General features: G+C 39.5%; 1 protein-coding gene across 1 annotated transcript; it reads left to right on the top strand.

Annotated features, from left to right (window-relative positions):
• Nucleotides 1–2,527: 2,527 nt before the first annotated feature.
• On the top strand, nucleotides 2,528–8,129 carry CISD2 (CDGSH iron sulfur domain 2). The gene is made up of 3 exons (XM_009885529.1): nucleotides 2,528–2,588; nucleotides 6,523–6,734; nucleotides 7,771–8,129. Exons 1-3 carry the CDS (start codon nucleotides 2,528–2,530, stop codon nucleotides 7,858–7,860), a joined length of 363 nt encoding a protein of 120 aa, XP_009883831.1. The 3' UTR covers nucleotides 7,861–8,129.
• The last annotated feature ends 6,177 nt before the right edge of the window (nucleotides 8,130–14,306 follow it).

The following is a 14,306-nucleotide window of genomic DNA, read 5'->3' as shown; positions in this document are numbered from 1 at the left end:
AGCAGGAAAATTATCCGACAGGACGCTTAAGATGCCCTGTGATAACAGTCAGAGTAAAATGTGACGATAGAGTAAAACGTACTGGGCTCCTCGGCCCCAGCTCGTTTGCAGTGTACTTAAAATTCCTCTCTGTGCAAGTACCGGCAAGTCGGAGGCCGTGCACATAAGGAAAAGGGATTTTAGCTGAAGGCCTAAAACACTGCGTCTTCATTTGCTTAAAAGCTTAAAGAGAGCGTCTGTACCCATAAAAAAAAAAAAAAAATCTGTTTCTGGAGCCTACTATATACACAAAATCAGTTGTTTTTTTTTTTAATTTAATATTTTTTTTTTAATTTTCTGGGTGGGGATGTGAAAATACCTATTCATTAATCATAGCACTATCACAGAGCAAACAAGAAAGACAACTAAATACTTGCAAATTCTTTAAATATTCAATGCATTTCAGTGCTTTGCAAAGGGGAACTATCTGAGCGTAGGCTCAGCTGTGATGATACAGGCAGAACCTCAAGTAGTGTTAAATGACAAGATTAGTTTGGCAATAATAAGAGGAATGCTCTAACGGAAACTCTGGAAATAGAAGTTGTCTTCAAAGTGCAGAATCAACCTTATATGCTTATTTTGCAGCGCTAAGCTGTATGACTTAAATAGTGCTAGAAAATTATTTAATTTAGAACAGGCACAATTTATTTAAAACCAGGTTTGAGTACTTTTTTCCTAGGGTTTATGCTGTTTGTAAACTTAAAGTCCCACTATCTTTTCCATGATAAGGAAGCCCATTTTAAATGATCTGTTCCTCTTTCCGTGCAACTACTCTGTCATCTGAAAATGCTGTTAATTATATTTCCCTGCTCACTGCAGGGGGGTTGGACTACATGACGTCCCTGCCAACTTCTACTCTATGATTCGGTATTTATTGAATAGAGAAATTCAGCTGCTACAAAGTCAGGAGGAAGGGGATACAATAAGTTACAGAATAGTGCAGCTTCTCATATTCCTAGCATTTGGCAGTTTCCTATTTAAGTCATTGCCCTTTTAACCACAAGTTGCACTTCAAATTTCTTAAGCTTAGTAATGCTTGAGTTTAATCTTTTCTTGCTTCACTTGTCCAAGTGTACATTTCTGTAACAGGATTATTTGTGCAGTTTTTGTATTTATTCACACTATGTAGTAGTAATATAATTTATTCTGAAAACTTCTGGTCAGAACTTTTTTTTTTTATTAGAGTGACCAATAGGGGAGAACTGGTTTGCTGTCATGTTATTTACCCCATTGACTGGTACTTGCTTGAATTTGGAGGGAGGGCAAGAAGCAAACAACTGAAACCTTAAGTAGAGACCAACCAGTGAAATGTCAGTCCCAAAAATATTAAACAAAGGTAAAAGAAGGAGGAGAGTCAGAAATTGCTTTGAGACCCGGTAGGATTTAATGAGTGTACCTGAAAAATTGCACTGCCTCTAGGTCTTCGTGATTTCTTTGACTGGTCTTGTGCTAAGTACTCTAAAAAGGGGCAACAGAGGTATAGTTAAAAATGCGTACCTATAGAGACAACGTTTTGACACTTTTTCCCTTTTTTTCAACAGTCAGCTAGGCTAGACTAATATCTGCTGTCATATCTTCCTCTTAAGGTGGATAAGAATGAAAATGGAGGAAAAATTAGAAAAACTGTTCAAGGTACTTCAAGTTATGGCATAAGGTAAATACAACGTGGTGAGGCTTTTCAGAAGGAATTCATAGGACGCCACATCCTAGGCACCTAAATTAAAAAATGATCCTCTCTTAGTGCTTAAAAGGTATTGAAAGTCATTGAAACCTCATTGCTCATTGAAGAGTCTTGTCCTTATCTGAACTCAGAGCTGCTGTCAGTCTAAAGTTTTGTCTGAGAAAACTGGATTGCTTCAGCAAGTGCTGCCTCTTCTATATTGTTGTTGTGGTCTTAGTCTGATGTGTCCTAAAATCATAAGCCTCTAAGAGCAGGGGATTCCCAATTCTGGGAGTTATTTTGCAGCAGCAACTTACAGGATCATATCTATTGAATTCCCTTTACTGAAAGACTATTAGACAGTAGAGAAGATGAGATTCACATTCTCTTTTGTGTTTACTACAAATTACAGAGGAGCATATTCTTTGGCAAATGACATATCAAACACCTCAAGCATTTTTCTTTGCTTCTTTTTGGGAGGTGAGAAAAAATATTTATCTTTAAACACTTAAAGTACAGTAGTATTTCTCCTTCGGTACCATCTGCTTAGGGACCAGCACTATAAACATTCATTAGCATAGACTATGTCCACAAAGGGAGACCAAAACCTAAGTCTGGAACAGTGCAGTCCTTTGCTTGCTAGCTCTTTTACTGCTTTTGTAAGCCTTCATTAGCTTGAGGCGGATGCAACTTCAGTTCCTGTGGTGCATCAGCTGTAGAAACAACAGACCAAAGTATAGGGAGGATCCTTTTGTATAGGATATTGTATAGTGTGCTGATTTAAAGTCTTGAGACACCTGTTGTCTGTCATGACCTCACCAAATCCCAATGGCAGACCGCTTGCTTGGAGAGAGGAAGACTGTTAACATCCAGTGCAGAACTCCTAAAGGTAAAAGCAGTGAGGGAAGAAGGAAAGAATGTTTGACCTTGGGTTTGAAAGTGGATATCTAAATTGCCATGCTGCTGCTGCTCAGAAGCCTCTTTCAGTTTCTTGTCATAGCTCCTTTACTCTTCCCTTCTCAAGTTCGCTGAAACGAACAGTGTTGTCTCATGCTTGCGTTGCTGTTTATTCTGGTACCTCTCATTAAAATGGCGTAGAAGTTCACCTTAAGATAGCATGTGGTCAGAATTTCAAGGTTTATGTAAGAATCTAGGTGCTAGTCTTCTTGCCATAAACTTGACACAGTCCTGTGTGGGCTGTCTTACACTTGGCCTACATGGTAAGAGGGACTCTAATGTAACAAGCTGCCAGGCCGGAAGAGGACAGTTTTGTGGATCATCTTTTACAGTGCTGAGGAAAAGAAGGGTGATGCCATGATAACAGAGTCTTCAGAACTCATTTAAACAATGATTTTGTCATTTGCAGAATGGTTTGCTAACCTTCCCGTAGTTTCGGCTTTTAATTTATTTGAAGCGTGCTATGTCACTAAAAGGACTGTCATGTCTCTACCTTCATACCTGCTGAATAAACTAGTAGATATATTAAAGTGGTGTGTGGAGTCCTTTGTGTTTAGTTTGTGTAGCAGTGAGAACACCCTTAAGAGACACAAGCGAAAAACAGAAAACAGTTAGGATAGAACTGCTTATTAGTTCTGAAGACAAGTAATTGAATAAGTAATTTGAATTTGCAGGAAGAATTTCATTAGTTTAGAGAATATACAATCACAGTTCCTATCTTCATTTTGTCTGGTAGTTAATACTTGTTAAAATTTTGGCTTGCAGTTGAGCTGTTACTGTAAGAAGCTGCTTTTGGGTTTGCATAGGCTCATTTCCACAGAAGTTAGCTAAAACATAAATCAAAGTGAAAGATATCAAAGGAGTAGTTGGTGAAAGACAAGCAGGGACCACTTGCTTTGATGTGAATCCCAGTGGCTGGCCAGCCCCTTTCTGTTCACAGTGTACGTGTTTCTTATTTTTTTGGACTTGTTACTGTTGGATTAAAAGTTAAGACAACCTTTTCTCGAAAATGTAGCTGGGGCCTATGGTCCCTTGCCTCAGCTTCTTGGTCATTCCTGTTTCAGAAATGTTCCTGATACTTTCCAGGACTTATCTTTGGGATTGATCTCTGTCTAATGCAAGTCAAGTTTGAAGACTAACCTCTTCGATACTCTACTGTCCATTTCTGGCTCCAAAGACTGCATCTTCCCGTGCAGCAGAACTGCTAAAGAATCTCCAGAATCAATATAATTGCTGAATTCTGAGTTATCAGCTGTGAAAATAAACAGTCTTGTGAATTGCCTTACATCTGCTTCAGAAAGGTATGAACAGCTTCAAGGACACAGAGCAGCTTACAGTTGTAGGAAGATATCATTGCATTAGTTTGGGTAAAGCTTTTCTACTGTCCCTGCCTACCCAGTCCAAAGATCTGTGACTTTTTTACTTTGTGGCAATAACTTGTCTGTCATGCCCTAGAAGCATGGTCATGTTGATTTTCCAATCTAAAAGTATGAGCTTCTGGCAGTCTTTTAGCAATAACAAGTTAGTTTATGATTAGTGTACACATTCATATAATTGAGGGCTTTCAAAGAAATCATTGGCTAGTGAGGACAAAACTCAGCAGTTAGCATGATACAAATAATAAATAATAACATTGATAAATAATATATTTGTACTTCCTACTCATGTTTGTTTCAGATTTCCTTTCAGAGATTACAGCTACTATGTTCCTGTTTCATTTGGATGAACCCAACTGGTCATGAGTCTCCCATAGGCATGACTACTGTTGCAATTTTTTTTTTTTTTGTCTTATCAGGGAGTTTCTAGCTGTACTGAGATGCCACTTGCTGTTTAGTTGCTGATCTCTTTTAATGAGTTTTAATTCTGATGCAAGACATTTCCTTTTTATGTGTCAATCTTAGCCCAGTTGTATTCATCACAGAGTTGATAGGTGTCCTTCTGGTTATGGTGCACCTGTTGGAATGTCTGTTCTGTCTTGGAGTTCTGACTAGCTTTGTGGACATGCATTTCTTTGCCAACAGTCAGGTTAGATACTCAATTTGGAAATTTTTTTCAGTGACCAAATATTTGTCTTCTCTTCTAAAGTATGTTATAAGTCAGCCCTTCACGTAAGGTGAGAAAGTGCATTTGGATTCCTATTGATGGGGTGTTCTGGAACAGTAAGGATAGAAAAGACAAACAGGTACTGCTGTTCAGGAAACTCAGTATTTTGTGTTACTGAAAACCTTTAAGTATCTCTGTTAATTATTATTATTTACAGTTTACAGCTTGTTGGGGGAACTGAGAAAAGAGCAACAGATTAGCATATTGAGTGACTCTTAGCAAATTTTTTCAATTATTGTGTGTAGGGACTGCTGCGAGTGCAGGTGTGGAAAGACTACTGAAAGTTCTTGCAGTGTGTTTGGCATTTATACAGTTGTGGTTCATTCCCAGAGAAATGCAGTAAGTGTGGCTTTCACTTCAAAGGCTATTGAAAGCTCAAAGAACATAAAATTAGTCCCACAAAATATTTTCATTACACGGTGTACTTTCAGAAAATTCAAATTATTAAGAAAAGTCAGTGTTTTAACTGGAGAAGTATTAGCATGAACATGTGCTCTATTATTACAAATAAAATCAAGCTCTAGAGAATAATATAATTCCTGAGAGCTACAACCTACCTAGCATCCTTAGCCTGCTCTATTGCGTTTCCTTTCTTGTACATCTTGATCTCAAAAAACAAACTGTAGAACCAAATTTTGCTATGTTTTGATCCTAAATCATTTAAAAGAGGGACCTGATTAGTGTCTTGTCTTACAAAGCGCCTGTGCAACTATTTGTGCTCCAGCTCATTACACTTCTTTGTTTCTCACTTTCAAATATTTTTAAACTCTCTTCCATTTCTGTATGAGCGTTTAGATTTAATGTATTCTCCAGAAATTTAGAAAAATGCACTCTGTTGCACCATGGTACTTAAATTACAGTAGTGTACTGTCACAACATGTTTTGCTGGAAAAGGGGGTCCCACCTTCACTATATATAGATCTTATGCCAGGGGCTGATGAATTCCTTAAAAAGTCCAGTAAGTCTTTCTCTCCCCAGTATGTCTAGAAAATTTATAAGGCAGCTAAGTCTGGAGAGGATATTTGAATCTCCTACCTGTACCTGAAAGAAGTTCCTCAGCTTGGTAAAAAGCAATTTTCTGTGTCTTGATTTACCTAATCTCAGGACTCTTTCTGTCTCTGTGTATTGTAGAAACTGGTTGCAGATCCCTCAGCAAACAGAGCTCTGAAAAATAAAACCAAACAATTCATGAAGGTTTTGCTAGTGCTTATCTAGTAATCTGTATAATTTCTACCAAAATTTTCTAAAAAGCCTAGGAACAAATAAAATGAGGAAAACGTCAAGAAGCTAAAAAATTGAAATAAACAATTAAAAATTGAATTATAAAACTTACTGAATTGTTCTTCATCTACAAAATGTTGAGGTACTGGTTACTGAATATACTTAGGACCAGTTTGCTAGTACGCAGTGCTGGCTTACCTTGCGTGAGCAGAACCCCTGCAATTTTAGGGTTCCTTATTTCAGTATGTCTTTTATTTGTTTTGGATTTATTCTCTTCCATTGAGTCATCTTCTAGAGTATTAAAATTAAACTTCAGATGAAATTCTAGGAGTCAAATTTTTACTTCGGCTACAGTAAAATCCAGGTTTTAATCTGGGTCTTCTTTCTCCTTAAGACTTACCCACACAGTCTTGTTTGCCCTCAGACCCTTGCTGACTGAGCAACCCCATTCCCTACCATAAGCCTAAGTTGTTTGAGAGTAGCTGATGCTGCACCATACTGAAGTGGTGCCAAGAACCAATCTAAATTCCACCTGTCTTTAGTTTCAGAATGGCTGCGGTTATTGCCTTTCCTGGGCGTGCTGGCCTTGCTTGGTTACCTCGCTGTTCGTCCGTTCCTCCCCAAGAAGAAACAGCAAAAGGATAGCTTGATTAACCTCAAGATCCAGAAGGAAAATCCAAAAGTGGTGAATGAAATAAACATTGAAGATCTGTGCCTCACTAAAGCTTACTGCAGGTGTTGGCGTTCTAAGACGGTAAGATAATTTGTGCTACTGTAGGATTAGAGATTGAAACTTGCATATTTTTATCTGTGCTTTGGTGGTGAATTGCTGTATGTTGACCTGTTACTTTTCTCTGGAGGCGGAACATGTTCCTGTTGTTTTGAGAATGGCACAGTTCTTATTTTGCTCTACTGTAAATCTATCTACATGCAGAAAGAAACTGTATAAACTTGTAAGAAACACAGTAGAGTTTTCCTAGAAACAGAGTGACTACCTGTGAGTAGATTAAAACTGAGCAAGCCTTGTTTGATATTTGGAAATACACTGCAACTAATTAGAAGGTAGCTATTCTATTTTGCAAAAACAATGCTTAGAAAGTTGTTCATATTAGAATGAAAGTAAGGCTGGACCTGTGTTGGTGAGGGAGAGCATATCCCATCTGGTCCAGAGCAGCCAGTAGATGACTAGTTTGGATAGTCTGTATCCCCCAAATCAACTAGATGTACATGAGTATCTTTTATCCACCCTCACTTTTGAGTGCTCTGATTGCAGTCTGGCTTTGTCCTCTTTGGACTAAGTGCATTCCTGTTTTAACAAAAAAAATATGCCCTGGACCTAAGAAACCCTCTCAACTATTCTCCCTTCAGACTAATCACTTCAGCAAAATATTTCAGTTTTCCTTAAAACTGTACTTTCTGGTTGCAAATGGTTAAATCTATTAAGAGCATTTTTACTAGTTCCACAATAAACCTTAAACTTTTTGTGGCTGCTATGGCTGCTTTGCTTGCTGTTCTTTCACGGAAAAGACTTTGTTCCTGACTTTGTGTCCAAGAAGAGCTATTTTAGGACCTCACAAACTTAGTTACGTGTTAGCAGTGCTTTTTTTTTTTTTTCCCTCGTAGTAACGTGTCCCTGTCTGATAGGAGACAGGGTGTTTGATGTTGAAATGGGACATAGTAGGAGGAACTAGCAACATTAGCAAAGTGCTCTTGCATAGGAAGAAGTATAAAAATCACCATGCAATTGCTGTACAGGGTTATACTAATTCCTCATGTGTGTTTTCTTCCAGTTCCCTGTCTGTGATGGCTCCCACAACAAGCACAATGAATTAACAGGAGATAATGTAGGTCCACTAATACTCAAGAAGAAAGAAGTATAGCAGATGCTTGATCCACTAGGTCATGACTGATAAAAAGTCTTTTTATACCGTTGTAGTTGCAAGGGACAGCATTTTATTATGTGATTGGTATGATTTAGTCTAATGATTGCTGTAGATTTCTTTTTGGAATAAACTGCATTTAGACAGTGCTAAATCTGTCACTGTTTTGATACTTTGTTCTGAGAAGAATTACGTCTGCTTTGTAAAACTGTAAAGTAACTATCCTTGTAAATAAGTCGTTTATTTCAACAATAAAATGACTTCCTACAGTTAAGCCTTCTTAGCATCAACATGCAATTATAAAACTGTCACTATTTCCAAGTGACAGAAGCGCACCTTTCTGTTGATTTTATTCTGATGAGAAACCATATTTTATTCTGCTTTTCAGGAATAAGTGCATTTAAGTGGGGGGAAGAAAGATGCTAAGTTCGTCCTTTGTGGATACACCGAAGTGTATCACTGAGGGCAGGCAGGATCGCGATGTTAAGTTATGCTAGGTGAAGGTGCCTAAGTGGGCAGTTTGTTAGTGTTGTCCAAAGCAGCCTGGCTCAGACAAAGCCCACACAGCTGGAAGGTCTCATACAGCACCCTAGGTGAAGTGCTGCAGTTCCAGACCATATAAACTAAACTACTGAGCTGGTCAGCCACCAACATCCCTTTATTTCGGGCCCCTGCGTTGATCGCTTGTGAGCTCTTGTAAGGAAACACAACTTTGCTTCTTGCAAGCTCACTTGCACTGTAGCTGCTACTTTTTGTAGCAGGAGCTTTCATGGGAGGAATTGGTTAAATGACAGAACCAAGAAAGCAGAGCTGAGCTCTATTCTTGCTTTGTTACTCATTCAGAATGGTTATTTGGGCAAGTCAGAACTTTGCTGTGGTATGGCTTAATTTCAGATGCAGGTAAATAGCTGCTACTTACTTAACTGCTAGACTTCTAATTAATTCTTCTGAAGTGCTTTATTCTCCACTGAAAGACTGTATCCATCAGTTTAAAAACAAAAATTTGATCCATGCTACAATTTTAGACAATTATACTAAAGCAGATTTCAGTTGTTCCTTACCAGCGTTTCATTTGATCCGTTGTTAGGCAGGCGGGAAGCCCCAGAGCGGTGTGCCATTGACAAAGCTGATTGCTGCAGTGCTGAAACAGAAAGCAAGTCAGAAAGCAGTTCTCACGTAATGGCTCTCGCAGCAGCGGTAGAACTAAGGTAGATCATTCCTTCTGCATTTGTAACTGTTGTAGTTCTAGGTACCTAAACCTCTTGCCTTGCAGCAGAAGATGGCAGATTAGGATGTGATTGTATGGTAAATGCCTGCTTTTACAAAGCGTGTAATAGAACCATGGTACAATCTCTAAATGCTTCGTGATGGTCTTACCTTAATGTGTGAGCAAATCATAAATATATTGGTATATAACATTTATAACAAAGGAAAATCCATAATGTTACTAAGTGTCTTACGCTGAGTCTTCACTTACAGATATGGTATATTGAACACCTTGTCTTGGGTTTGGTGAAGAAATTACTATGTGAAATGTAAAAGCCTGTATTTAGACCTTTTTTTCCCCAGGCTTTAAAATCCACAGCTTATTGTAGCAGGCTCTGTCTGTATGCACTTCCAGCTTTTATGAGGATACTTTTGCATTCAAGTAGTTTGATTTCCTCTGAAGTCTGAGAAGTAAACTACATCTATCAATCCTGTTCTCACTGCCATTGCTCTACTCAGACGAACCCTAGAGTAAGTAATAGAGCAAATGGAGTAATAGAGTAAGTAACATAGTAAAATTGGTTTGGTTTCTCCCCCAAAGCTCCTCTAAAAAGAGAATGACAGTGTAAGGTTTTCATGGTTTCATCTGGGATGGAGTTGGCTTTCTTACTAGCAGCTGATATGGTGCTGTGTTTTGGATTTGGGATGAAAATAGTGTTGGTAAAACACTGATGTTTTTGGTTGTTGCTAAGCAGTCAAGGCCTCTTCTGCTCCTCACACTGTCCTGTCAGAGGGATGGGAATGCACAAAAAAGTTGGGAGGAGACACAGCTGGGACAGCTGACCCCAGCTCACCGAAGGGATATTGTATACCATGTGATGTTGTGCTCAGCATACAAAGCTGGGGGAAGAAGGAAGGGGAGGCGGGCATTGGGAGTGATGGCATTTGTCTTCCCAAGTAACTGTTATGTGTAGTGGAGCCCTGCTTTCCTGGAGATGGCTAACACCTGCCTGCCAGTGGGAAGCACTGGATGACAAAGGTTTAACCTCTTGATTCCATCTCTAGCATGGCTTGATTAAGTAATTCAATTTTTCTCCCTGCTTGCTGTTAGATGAGATTGTTGCTAAACTATCTACAAATGTAGTTATGGAACAAACAGGTGTGTTTTTGTGTTTGTTTTTGCTTCTGTCTATAGGGGAGTGGAAGACATTTGTAGTATGGCCTGCAATAGCAGCAGCCAGTCACACCTCCTTTGTAGAAAGGACATTTTAGTAATTTCCACAAAATAATAATGAAATAAAGATCATGAGCAAGATAAATAACCATTTCCTTGCACTGCAAAACTTGTCGAGGTAATACTGTCTCTCATGGCCACAGAATTTTCTGTAGAAAATCTCAATGAATTTACTAGTTGGTTCAAATTACCTACCTAAAGTCTATGGGGATAGATAGCTAAGAACTGAAGAGCACTGTATCAGTTACCTGCTAGGATGTGCTTGGTCATGTGTTGCCACTGGATGACTTTACTGACCTAATTTGGAAGCTCCACACAAAGGGGAAATTTGCCGCTAATGCACATAAAGACCAGGACTAGGGCAGTAGACCAGGTCTTCACAGTCTTGATGCAAAATCAGGGGAAGCTGAACTTGGCATGTGATGACCTGACTTTTTACTCTACAAGAACGGTAATGTTTACTTTTCTTTTGATTATGAATTTGAACAATAGTTATAGACTACAAATAAACTTGTAAAACAAATACATTTAGAGAAAGGTGTCTGGCTTGTCGCTACTACTAGACAAAGTAAATGTAATTGAAGTGCAGCTGGCATAAAATTTGATCTTGTGCACTCCGTTTATTTAAAAAGCAAAATGCAAAACCTGTATCATTCATTGTTTTGTAGCTGTATTGCACCGTAAGTGTTTCACAGTTCATTTTAGACTTCAGTATAAACTCCCTAAAAGAGAGAGAAAGCAGTGATTATAATTACATTATCACCGCATCCCCTGACCTGTGCTGCTCCCTGCTTCCAGATGGGCAGTTTCTGCTTTTTTCCATATGCTGCCTGCAGTAGCTCTGCCTGTTCCTCGCCACCAGGAATGCACTGTGCTGTCAGACCCTTCTGCTGCAGAGGTTCTTGTGAACCTTCTGGAACTGCACACACACATACTGTGCTCAGTTCTCTCCCACATTATGCCTGTGATTATGTCTGCATGACAGCGGGACTCCTCTGGTTATAGTTTACTGCACATTGTGCTCTAATTTTATTTCCTGCAAATAGGAGACTGGCATGGCATAAAGATTTTATTGGCTTGAATTCATGCATTATTCATGAATGATTTCACGGCATTTTGTTGAAAGGGAGGTGGTCTTAAGTGTCATGGCTTTACCCACACAAACTGATAAAAAGCCCCGATACAACATTTCTTTTCGTGACAAGATGCGAGTGTTTTGTTCCTTTCTGGAAGGCAAGGAGAGGAGCATTATAAAACATTAATGCTTTTCATTTCAGATCTGCAGGTCTATGTAGTAGCTTCAACCTGATTCTTTTTGAAGATTTAATAAAAGCTGGGGGGAAGGGGTCCTGTGAGAAACATCCACATATGGTGGTGAGGAAAGGAAAATTGATTCAATTTCACTTAGATTAGTGAACAAGATTATGCTTTTCTTTGGTATAGCGATTGAAGCACTCAGAATGGAGTAATCTAATAAATAAATTGGGAGTGCACTGAGGTTAAGGGAACATGAGAAATCAAATATCTGAGATGCTGTTATGATGGTGAGCAAGTATTAGAGGCTATCGTGAACAAGGGCTGTTTGTCAGTGGTGTGCTTGCGTACCTAAGGTTGTGTTCAAATTTAAAGGGCTATAATCCTTACATGTCCTTTTATTGAACAAACTCCAAGTTTGGCATAGTGATCCTTCCCTGCAGGAGGATTCTACTTTTTATAAAACTTGATAAAGCTTCTACTCCTGTAAGTTTTACTGAAGTAGAATTATAGACAGTCACTGATGAACTGAACACCATGTTCCCTCATCTTACCAGTTAGGTTTACAGACATTACAATTTCCAAACACAATAAGATCCTGTTAAAACTACCCCTGTTTAAGTAAAAGAGCGCCTCCATTAGCTATACAAAGGAGGCAGAACAGGCAGAGAGGTCAATGGCTGACGCAAGCACCCCCCTAACCATTCATCAGTGCACAGTTTGAAAGCATCTTCCTTTCTCGTCAGGGGCCAAACGTGAACTGAACTCAAGATTGTACGTTTCCCAAGGTAGTGGAGAGAGCAGCAGCGTGTATAGTAAGAAAAAATGTCAATGTACTTGACAACAGTTAGGGGAAAACTTACCAAGTAATTTCCTGGTATTTTTATCCCTGTGCTGGAATTGCAGGCTATTAACCTTAATTATTTCTCAGGAAGCTTGCTTTCTGGCTTGGAGAGGAAGGCATATACAAAGGCACATATACTGAGCTGTAATTATTCTGTATGCAGAGGCATACATGGACACTCTACAAATAATACAGTTTCAGATAGTTTTCTTTTGAAAGTATTTTTGTACATTTTTGTGTTGCATATTAAAAGTGTAAAAGCTAAAATGGAATTGATTAATTCTTTCTTACTAATGCCAAAAATATCTAGACACATCAAATATATTTTGTAGAGTATCCTGTAAAACAAGTTCTGTGAACCGTAGTATAGGAATCTGGAAGGAGGCATTGTCCACATTGATTATAGGCACAATCTAACATCCTTACTAAAAAATAACAAAATAAAACTTCCAGTTTCTGAGTGATGCTGTACTGACGCCATGTTTCAGAATGGAGCTGGGAATGACCTACTTGGAGCTAGTTACTTGTACAAAACATAGCAGAGTAAGAAAGATTTGCTGGTATCTGTAACAGGTCAATATTAAACCCTAATTCATACCAAAGCTAAAGGCAAGAGCAGGATTTTGATCAACAGAGAAGGTTTACTCCTGGCTTTAGGACAGTCAAGGAGAAGAGAAAGGAAAGTCATCTGGGAATGGGAAAATCAAATGTGATCTAAATTGCAACTGACTGTGCAGGAGGCATTTATATTAAATAAGATGGAGAAAGCCACATCTGAGCTTTTTGCCCCCCTGGTGAAGTGTTTTGGCAAGATATTTGACATGAGCATTGCCAGTCATCACCATGATCCACAGCCACATACAACTGTTTCTGGAAAGACCCACAGGACCTCTGGGTACATGCTGAGGGTGCCAGAGCTGTGTCCCGAACACCGCTTCCTCCTGACATCTGCCTTCACACAGCAGCCTTTCTGAAGGTAGGTGAGGTGATGCTCCTTTCGCTTTGTACCCTCCCTCTCAGCACTGCATTTTCAAGGCTGTTCATTTAAAGTCTATTAGTTTTCTGCATCAATCAGAGGTAGAAAACACCCTGGTGAATCTAAGAGGCCTCCACTCTGTACGGTCAATCCAGCCAGCCACCTCTTGGAAAAATGAGCAATAACTGGTTATATTTTTAGCAAATACCTGGTTTTCTTTGCTGCCGTTATCCAAAAGCAGATGTGAGAAGGACCTGACCGTGGGATTTTCTCAGCCAGATGAGTATTAACTTAGGACAAAGCTACAGGACATTGTGGCTGATCCATGAATTTTGATTTGAGAAGAGGTCTGCTGCTATTGCTGAGTTCCCCAAAAGGAACTGAGGAAGAAAAGGACAACTCATTGCCACCTTGGCCTTGCCCTGTCAGGAAACCCCACCCGAGATGAGCTCTCCCTTCTGTCCTACAGTGGCCAGCACCAGAACGTGGCCACTCTCAGTGGCGGAAGAGCTGGCTTTCCCTCCCTTGACACCATGTTGTGTGAAGGCTGAGGTACACAGGTGAAGAAGCAGCCATCCCAATCCTACACAACACTTTCCCAGTCCTCTTAGCCTCCTCACAACCCTCCTCCCATTTTCAAGCTCAGTCCTTTTTTTCTACCAGCACCAGCAACACCTGTATTTCCACAGTCCCTGATGGACCCAACTATCTCTTTCAGCACATAAGCACCACTTGCTGTTTCTTGTTACGACCAAAGCTGACAGTCCCTTGAAGGCACAAAGGAGTACATGGGCTGTGAGAAAGAACAGCAGTAGGAAAAGGCAAGTTTTGGAACCCAGATGAAGAAGGAGAGGGAATCGCCAACCCATGGCAGGACTTGTTCACTGTATGTCAGCAGTCTCTAATTCAGAAGTTGCATTCTTTGAGCTCTT

Source organism: Charadrius vociferus, unplaced genomic scaffold (genome assembly GCF_000708025.1).
Source record: "Charadrius vociferus isolate BGI_N301 unplaced genomic scaffold, ASM70802v2 scaffold55, whole genome shotgun sequence".
Lineage (NCBI taxonomy): Eukaryota > Metazoa > Chordata > Aves > Charadriiformes > Charadriidae > Charadrius > Charadrius vociferus.
The sequence above is the reverse complement of the archived record's forward strand: the minus strand, read 5'-3'. Positions and strand labels throughout refer to the sequence as shown.